This window comes from Ipomoea triloba, chromosome 1 (genome assembly GCF_003576645.1).
Source record: "Ipomoea triloba cultivar NCNSP0323 chromosome 1, ASM357664v1".
In the NCBI taxonomy this organism is placed as follows: Eukaryota; Viridiplantae; Streptophyta; class Magnoliopsida; order Solanales; family Convolvulaceae; genus Ipomoea; species Ipomoea triloba.
Window position 1 is genome coordinate 1,438,791 of NC_044916.1, and position 8,005 is coordinate 1,446,795.

The window sequence follows — 8,005 nt, forward strand, 5'->3', positions numbered from 1 at the left end:
TTTAATAGTCTAAATGCCCATTTAACATAGAGGTAGAAAAATTGTCGCTTTCCAAAATAATTGAGGGGATAATGTGGATGGACAAATAATTTGAGAAGAAAAAACACAATAAGCATATAATTCGATGAGAAAAATAATGTCATTTACCCTATATATTTTAACTTTTAACTGCTAAAGAATATACTTTTTAAAATTTAACGACAACTAGCAAAATAAAAAACAGCACGCTAATTAGGCGGGATTTATCTTATTGAGAGTACAAATAAGATTATTCGTGCCTTATTTAGGGCCGGTTCAGTTCGATTAAATTTGGGTCCAACCAAGTAGTGTTTATTAGTTCACATTATCCCGACCTTAATTGCAAAGTCTTTTTCTTTTTTCAACAAATGATAAGTGGACTTATAGGAGGTAAAACGTCTTTTCACATATCGTATTATATGGTAGGAAGAAAGGGCGGCGTGCACGGATGGAAGAAAACCATATGCAACGAGCTCGACCAAAAGGGTATTTGAAAAAATCAAATTTGGAATCTTTAAGTACGATATTCATGTTCCATCTCAGCTCCTCGACCACATTATTTTTTATTGTACAAGTCATAATAACATATTAACACCTAGCAAGGGGTACGTTTGGAATGGTTATTCCCTTTTATAAAGAGAAAATAGCTCATTCAATAATTAATTTCATAAATATAGGATAATTACACATTATATATTTACATGAAAAATTCTAACCATAAGCTTATTATTATTATTATTATTATTATTATTATTATTGAAGAAGTAGTGGTAGAAGAAGATAAGAAAATATATTGTGGATGCATGTACGTGAAATGGAAAAAGATGATGAAAATTATAACGGTATGGGTATGTTTGTCCAAAATATTGTATAATACAACTCTTATAGCATAATGTATAAAAAAATAAAAATGAAATGGAAAAACGAACATAAATGAAGGGTATAACATTTATTGACACTTATTAGTTTTTATATAAAACAAGCTAGCTTATATATGCATGATAGAATCAATAATACTCTATTTGGTCTATCGACTATTAGAATTTCACCACTTTGGTCATCGACTTCCAAATTTACTCAATTTCATTCCCAACTATGCTATTGTTAACCAAAATGGTCCTCAATCATGACTATTTTGGTTTGTACCAATGACTATTTTAAGTACAAATTGCATAGTTGGCGATGAAATTGAACAAGTTTGAACGTCAGAGACCAAAGTGATAAAATCTAAATAGTCACGGGACTAAATGGGGTATTAACTTATACATATACCATGCACGTTCGTTAGGTACATCGTACCCATGCATGCATGCATGCAAGCATTAAAATCCCAGTACGTCAAATGACTTAGAAACAGCAAAAGTGATTGCCATGGCCACCCACCCCCCAATCAAAACCCTAAAGCAAGACTTCATGTAAGGAGCCCTCCCGAGATAAGCACCCAACCCTCCAAACCCTAGCAACGCCGCGCTGGAAACCGCCACCACCACCGCCACGCGCCACCGGTAAGCCCTTATGAACGCCGCCGGCAGCAGCGGCACCGCCGCCCCCACCGCGAAAGCCATCGCCGACGCGCCGGCCGCCTGAAACGGGTTCGGCAAACTCTCCATCTCCGCCTTCATCACCGCCTCCCCCGGCCCGCCCCGGCGGCTCTCCTTCCGCTCCATCTCCGCCACGGCCATGTCGTGCTGCGAGTACACGGACACGAACTCGCCGATGGCCATGCTGCACGCGCCGGCGACCAGCCCGGCGATTCCGGCGAGGACCATCGTCCGGGCGTCTTTCCGGACGGCCCCAACGCCCATCATTAGCGAGGCGGTTGAGAGCAAGCCATCATTGGCACCTAGCAGAGCTGCCCTAAGCCATTGTGACCTCTTAGAGAAGTCAACTTCTTGGTTACTTTCTTCATTTTTATTGGTTTTTGCCATGTGGAACAAAATAGTATATATGCAATTAATATAAAAAGAGAAAATGTATGTATATTATATTCTAGTTATTATGGGATTGAAGAGAAGTGTGCATGTGGAAGCCACAAGCAAATGGTACTAATTTATAGAATTTGTCCGGTTGGAGTGTGGGGTCTTTTGGCTTTAATTTTGGGTAAGAAATATCAGGTGTGTTTGGTTCACACATGGGAATGGGAATCAGAATAGAAATGGGTATCAAATATTTTATAATGGTAATGAGTTTTGTGAAAATATTTTGTATGTTTGGTGGTAGGGTGGAATGAAAAATGATTATTAATAGTTGGGGAAGCAGATAAAGAAGGGAAACGAAACCTTTATTTTATTAAGGAATGAGTTTTGCAATTAATGGGTAATCGAAACCATAGTAGTATTCCAAAATATGTTAACCAAACAATAACAATGATTTTGATATCCATTTCTGAAAGCTAAGCCTATCAACCAAAAAAACCTCAGTTTTTTTGTGGGTAAATTTATAGGATATGGGAACTGAATGGAACAATAAATTTTATAATGTTATAGAAGGCTATCAATAGATTTTATAAAGTATAGAGCAATGAAAAATCTTACTTCAAATTTTTTAGTAGTGGTTATAGAGGCTATCAATAGTTTTAAATTAGATCTATAGAGTTAAGATATTTTCTTCTTTTCTGAAAAAAATAGCAATTTTGAACGCTATCCATTTTATTAATTATTCGCGTCACTACCTCATCTAGAAAATCATGAAATTCTGATCATTTTTCTAATCATTTAAAAAGTAGTCGAAATTTTAAAATATATTTGCCTTTTTTCAATTAATTTCAACCAATAGAAATTAAAGTGGTCGAATTTTACGGTGACCACTTTTATTTGGTGGTCGAAATTTGCGACCATGAGTTGTCAAGGTGAAAAATTATAGATGTGACCGCATCCTACAATCCTACATACGGACACATTTTAGTACTACAAGCAAGCTAAGAGTACAAGGTGAAAAAAATATCTAAATAACAATAGTACCCCTATTGTGGGTAATTAAGGCATTGTTGAAAGCCTCAAAATCTCACCGTTTCTGAGTTCCGACCAACAAAACATATTTTTTTAAGATAGAAATCATTTTTCCGATCAATATGCTGATCAAAATCGAGATTTGAAAGATTCACTATCGAAATTACCAACCAACAACCAGTGTTAGACAAAACTAGCTAGCGTCTAATACCTCATTTGTGGACGGAAAGTATGAAGAGGAAACCCACCATTTTGATTTTTGGTTAGTTTTGTCCAATTCAATCTATGTTGAATTGCTTATTTGGAGGAGAATATAGAGGAGTTAAGATGGGAGGAACTTGAAAAAATGAGGGATACACAGATTATTTAAATAGTCAAACTTTTGTCCAACAATGTAAGTCTGTATATGACCAATTCTGTCATTTTAACTTCTTACATACTTCTTACATACTAATCATGTGATTATTGTGTGTTTCTTTCGTCACCCAAAATAAATAAAATAATATTTACAATCTATACTTACATCATTTCTTAATTCTTTTTTTTTTTACAACACATAATTTCTAATTAAATATGAAAGAAATAAATAAAATTTAATTTAAAACTTTACCAAAATAAAATTCACTTATTACCAAAAAAAAAAAGTTCTAAAATTATATGAAAGAAAGATATAATACTCTATTAAAATATATTTGTATTAACAAAATTTTACTCCCTAGTAAATATGTAAAAACAATTTTATTATTTGATGTTTTTTTTTATTCCCACTAGTGTCAATAATACAAGATATTGGGTACTTTAGTAATAGTGCTGACAGTACTAATACAACAAAAAATAATATACATAGTTGATTAGTTGTACCTAGTACTATTGGCAAATTGGCATGATAATAATTTTTTAAAAAAAATATTTTTCAATTATTAAAAAAGTATAAGAAACAAACATTTAAAAGAAAATGACACTTTTCATCATTGAATTATAGAGAAATACTCCGTAACACTTTTTACCCCCTCAATTATAGAGTCACAACTTTTTACCCCTCAATTGCACGCGAAGTGCCTTTTTCGTTCCATAGTTGTTTGTAATGTAGCTTCTTCTTTCTTTCTTCTTTTTTTTTTTAAACTCAACTTTAATAAAATGTCTTATAAGGTAGGAAAAGAATATTAAAAAAAAATGTTGAGGGACGAAATGTGACAGAATGGGTATAATTGAGAGACAAAAATGCTATTTCTTTATAATTTAGGGACAAAAATATCATTTTTATAAAATTTAAACATGTTAAAACCCAACAATTCCAACCAAATTTTATGTAAACTAAACATGTTAAACTAAACTGAATCTTGTTTCCTCCATTAATTATATATGTACCAAATAATAAACCTATACTACCTCAATAACATCAAGTGGTGTCAACTAAGAATCTAAGATGATACCTTCAACTGCCATATTACAAAGTTATAAGATATTTACTCAGAGCACATTCGGGTAATGATTGTAAATTTTTTCGTAAATTAAAGAAAGTTATATGATCAGATATAATTTTCTTGAAAAATTGTTGAATACATTTAACTTTATTTTACAAAACTTTTATAGGCTGATTATGGGTTTTTAGTCATTTTAGGTAAATAGTATTTCTCATTGTATCATACCCTACTTTAAAAATAAAATTTTCTCGAATTTGTATCTCTTCTTTTTCTTTTTCTTTTTTTCTTTATAAAATAAGTCTACGGATACATACATGTTCAAGTACAAAGTTTCATAAAGCTGATTTATTAAGAATTAAGATGTGATTAAAGTTAGAGATAATTATCAATCAAGTTCAAACCCATCTCACACTAAATTGAACTAAAGTAATTTGAAATCAATTTAACCTTGAGATTGTGGTCCCAGTCCACTCTTAGAGGAAGCCCGACCTATGATCACATATTATTGTAGTCATAAATCAGGAGAAATGGCACATTATAATGTAAATTTCATGGTACGAAGAAGAAAATGTGAAACACATTCCAATTTTGTATAGGCGTATTGGGGAAAAACAATCCAACGTTTATACATGGGTTGTGACAACTGACCAAAAAAAAAACTCCAACTTTTATACACTGACAACTGACAATTATATCTAAACTTATTTATGGTAATGGAGCAAGGAACATAACGTTGAAATCATGTTTGACAAGTTTGACGTGGCAGTCTGTGACTTATGATAAATACAAGATATGAAAAAAAAAAAAAAAAAAAAAAACCAATGAGCTTTCTGTATATTTGTACCTAGGCTGTGTTTGGCAGAGCTTATTTAGGAGCTTATAGCTTATTTTAAGCTACTAATAAGTTATAAGCTTTGTTTGGTAATGCTCTCAAAATAAGCTAGTAGCTTAAAATAAGAGCTTATTTTGAAACGCTACTTCAGGTAGCTTTTCAAAAATAAGCTAGTAGCTTCTTAACTTTTTTCCATCTTTATCCTTATTATTTTAAATAAATGACATCATTTATCCCTCCAATTAAAACTCTTTGCATTTTTTCTTCAATATGTTTCGTTGTAATTTTAATTTGATATTTGTGTTTGAACAATAATTTTGTATGAACTAATTTTATGAATTATAAACATTTGTTTTACTTTATATATTTTTAAATATATGTTCTTATTTATATTTTATTAAATATATTGATTTCATTATTTTATATTTTAATATGTAAAACAAACTATTTAAATTTAAAATTATTTAACTTTGATGTAGATGTCCTTTTTAGTCTTTTTACATTTATCAACTTATCAAAAAGCTAATTTTACCAAACACTTTTAAGCATAACAGACTAGCTTAACAGCTCTTCAGATTTCAGCTTCGAGCTTATAGCTTTTCACTTTCAGCTACTTTTCAGCTTTCAGCTACCATTTCAGCTAGGTTTGCCAAACATAGCCTAATGTACTTAAAGAGCAGTTACACTCTTACACTGCGCGATGCACGCACAATATAAAACCACCAAGAAAATTTCCTTGCTTCGTACGCTTACCGTTCAGATATTTTGAGTGTCTTTGCCTTTGGTACAATAATACCAAAATCAGGGCTGTAAGTTGTGTTTGAACAATAATTTTTGAATGAACTAATTTTATGAATTATAAACATTTTGTTTTACTTTATATATTTTTAAATATATGTTCTTACTTTATATTTTATTAAATTATATTGATTTCATTATTTTATATTTTAATATGTAAACAAATCTATTTAAATTTAAAATTATTTAACTTTGATGTAGATGTCCTTTTTAGTCTTTTTACATTTATCAACTTATCAAAAAGCTAATTTTACCAAACACTTTTAAGCATAACAACTAGCTTAACAGCTCTTCAGATTTCAGCTTCGAGCTTATAGCTTTTCAACTTTCAGCTACTTTTCAGCTTTCAGCTACCATTTCAGCTAGGTTTGCCAAACATAGCCCTAATGTACTTAAAGAGCAGTTACACTCTTACACTGCGCGATGCACGCACAATATAAACCACCAAGAAAATTTCCTTGCTTCGGTACGCTTACCGTTCAGATATTTTGAGTGTCTTTGCCCTTTGGTACAATAATACCAAAATCAGGGCTGTAAGGAATCTTTTTAAAATATATATATATTATTAACTCCGTGGATTCTAAAGACTAATCATATCATATGCATTAACAAAAATAAAAATTATTTACAAACTTCTATATGTTATTGTTTCAAGAGATAAGTTTGAATGATCTAAAATTTCTAATTTGTGATTTGGATAACAAACAAAATAGTTCAAAACCAAACACTACATTTGGTATATTAAAAAGTTTTATCACACGAGCAAAACATTAGTATTAAGGGTGCATTAAAAAGATATGAATCATACCAAATAGAGAAACATGTTGATGATCACATAACAATTTGAATAGAAAATAGTATAGTAAGATTCAAGCCCAATGTAAAATTTCTTATTAAATCAGATTCAAGACCCTTGAAGTTCAAGAGTTTCAATGCAGTTAATAAGAAGCCTGCCTGGAAGCATTGCTAGCTTCTAACAAAAAGATGATGAATGCAGAAAGGCCTTGCTCAGCAACAAATTAGCAAACATGCGTTGTATCCTTGCTACTTGAGTTTTGCAAACAGCTTTAGGGCAACCTGTGTCCCAAAAAGAGTTTCAAGAACAAATCAGACCTAATGCACACGAATCAATAGAAAGGAGGGAAGGAAGATGCTTACGCATTTGTCAATGCAGTGCCAATAATCAAAATATTGTCCAGTGCAATGTTTGTGCCCACTTTCATCACCTTCAATCCGTTTAGCACATGCCTGTGAGATGTAAGGACGGTTGAAATTTATTAAAAAGAATTCATGATACTGAACCGGTTTTCTAAGGATTGCTAAGGCTTGGCAAACCAAATTTCCCATGTAAACCTCATCACTGACAAAAGTATAACCTGGCATTAGAGAAGTAGCTTTGGCAGTAGTCAAAAGACCCATCTTTTTTGGAAATTCTTTCCTTTAATTTTACTTGCAAAATAGATAAGAAGCTTTTGAAATATTTCATCCTTACATGTAGTCAAGTATCAAATATTTGGCCAAGTTACCAAGACAAAACACTCTGATCAGTGGGACAGGATGACAGAAGTGCCATGCCCACTCAACCCAAAAAAAATTAGGTTAAGCCAGAAAACTGGGTAGGTTCAATTAAGCTGTGAGGGTTAGATTGTACACTTAGAAACAATTCAAGGCAGAATGATGCACGAACGAATCTAGACCTTGATTATTCACTAACCAAAGAACCTTCCAGTTACTATACACCATTGTCCCCTGATGTCTTTGTTATTGGTCCTCCAAGTTATCTACAGTGGCTAATTAAAATTACAACGAAACATATTGAAGAAAAAATGTCAAAAGAGTTTTAATTGGAGGGATAAATGATGTCATTTATTTAAAATAATAAGGATAAAGATGGAAAAAAGTTAAGAAGCTACTAGCTTATTTTTGAAAAGCTACCTGAAGTAGCGTTTCAAAATAAGCTCTTATTTTAAGCTACTAGCTTTATT

The 8,005-nt window shown here is 31.9% G+C and overlaps 2 protein-coding genes across 2 annotated transcripts; both read right to left on the reverse strand.

Moving 5' to 3' along the window:
• Positions 1 to 975: 975 nt before the first annotated feature.
• Positions 976 to 1,946, reverse strand: LOC116030793 (vacuolar iron transporter homolog 2-like). Its single transcript, XM_031273131.1, has one exon. The coding sequence runs from the start codon at positions 1,944 to 1,946 to the stop codon at positions 1,341 to 1,343; it is 606 nt and encodes a 201-aa protein (XP_031128991.1). The 3' UTR covers positions 976 to 1,340.
• Positions 1,947 to 6,793: 4,847 nt separating this feature from the next.
• Positions 6,794 to 7,757, reverse strand: LOC115995861. The gene is made up of 2 exons (XM_031235011.1): positions 7,179 to 7,757; positions 6,794 to 7,097 (listed from the first exon to the last, which is right to left on the reverse strand). Exons 1-2 carry the CDS (start codon positions 7,437 to 7,439, stop codon positions 7,065 to 7,067), a joined length of 294 nt encoding a protein of 97 aa, XP_031090871.1. The 5' UTR covers positions 7,440 to 7,757; the 3' UTR covers positions 6,794 to 7,064.
• Between the last annotated feature and the right edge of the window lie 248 nt (positions 7,758 to 8,005).

Coding starts and splice junctions, on each gene's coding strand:
- LOC116030793 (XM_031273131.1), bottom strand. CDS start 1,946: ATGGCAAAAACCAATAAAAATGAAGAAAGTAACCAAGAAGTTGACTTC.
- LOC115995861 (XM_031235011.1), bottom strand. CDS start 7,439: ATGGGTCTTTTGACTACTGCCAAAGCTACTTCTCTAATGCCAGGTTAT. Junction 7,098..7,178: donor GGCACTGCATTGACAAATGC/GTAAGCATCTTC, acceptor TTTGGGACACAG/GTTGCCCTAAAGCTGTTTGC.